The sequence below is a fragment of the Penaeus monodon genome, chromosome 20 (genome assembly GCF_015228065.2).
Source record: "Penaeus monodon isolate SGIC_2016 chromosome 20, NSTDA_Pmon_1, whole genome shotgun sequence".
In the NCBI taxonomy this organism is placed as follows: Eukaryota; Metazoa; Arthropoda; class Malacostraca; order Decapoda; family Penaeidae; genus Penaeus; species Penaeus monodon.
The window spans coordinates 20,934,659-20,936,042 of record NC_051405.1 but is presented as its reverse complement, the minus strand read 5'-3'; the positions used below and the strand labels follow the sequence as shown (position 1 = coordinate 20,936,042).

Genomic DNA, 1,384 nt, shown 5'->3' with positions numbered 1-1,384 from the left:
AATAGACAGGGAGTTGAAAAATGTTTGTGCCACTATTTTTTCTCGTCACTCATATACAACTATGAAATCAGGTCGAGAAAGAAGTGCGATTTCTAAGATCGGGGATTATCATGGTTACCATGGCTATCCCCCCCCCCCTAAAAAAGAAGGTAGAGTCATAATAGTCTTATTCAGACATGGGTTTTACTCTGACCACCACCACTGACCTCTTGACTGTGTGATCGCAACCCTTATTTCTAGAAAAATAGAAAATCCGACTATAATTTAAGTTTTCCGGTATCCCGGTATTAATGTGATTACTGGTGAGACATGTCCTAATGACTCTGGAAATGAGAATTTGCAGAGCGATACTGTAACCAAAATTACGAGTCAGATTTCATAATGACTTACCAAGCGTGGCAAAGCCCTGCCAGCTAGGGTGCCACCCATGTTTCAGTAGAAATTGATAAACCGATCAAATATCCCACTATTGATGAAATCGGTGTTGTGTGAAAAACGTAGTTATGAATGGATGGAAGCCGTAAACCTACGAAGATGCAAATGCTATTTCAGAACTCAACCATCGCCTTCTGAAGGGGTCAATATCGCCAAGAGGTCCGATACTGTTTTTATTGCATCGTACCAATGTTAAGGCATTGTATTTCATAAAGAATCATAGAAATGGGATCACTGTGAAGTGTGAAGCTAGAGCTAGAGTGTTGCATTGCACAACGTAGCCAGAACGGATTTTACACCTTCGAGGTTAGTTATTCATGTCTATAAATAGAAGAGACTGAAGGGTCATATATGAAAAAATTCACTGTATCCATGAGATGACACATGATAAATGAAAGGCTTATTGAGACATCCCATTTACTAGCCGGTGCATGGAAAGTCTTACGGGCATCGCTCACGGCCAACGAGGCGGGACTCCTGTTTTTGTTGTTGATGTTTTTCGATACCTCATATCCTTATGATTAATCATCAATCGTGATACAGCCCTGCCAGCCGTGTGTTTACAGTCCGGAAGGGGGTGGAGTCTTGTATATAGCCAGGTCGAACACCCTACACTGTTTTTCACTTATTTCCTCTCTTTCTTTCCTTTTTTCATGATTTGTTAACAGTCCCTTTATCTCTTCCAGACCCTTGTTGGTGACATTGGTTTTCTACGCACTGGGGATGGCAACACTGCTGCCCTGGAACTTCTTTATAACAGCGGAGACGGTGAGATAGGCTTACATGGGTCATGATTGCTCATTTTATTTCAGTTTCGTTTCATTTTCTGTTTCTTTATAGCATCTTCGTTTCATTTTCTGCTTCTTTATAGCATCTTCGTTTCATTTTCTGCTTCTTTATAGCATCTATCGTTTTTTTTCCTCGTATATATGTATACATGCAGTATGTG

The 1,384-nt window shown here is 40.5% G+C and overlaps 1 protein-coding gene across 1 annotated transcript in view; it reads left to right on the top strand.

Annotated features, from left to right (window-relative positions):
* Positions 1 to 1,384, top strand: part of LOC119585700 (equilibrative nucleoside transporter 1-like) — a gene marked incomplete at its 5' end in the record, with an annotated part of 13,328 nt that overhangs the window by 1,358 nt on the left and 10,586 nt on the right. The window contains 1 exon segment of the mRNA XM_037934374.1: positions 1,122 to 1,203. Coding sequence (XP_037790302.1) covers positions 1,122 to 1,203 — 82 coding nt within the window.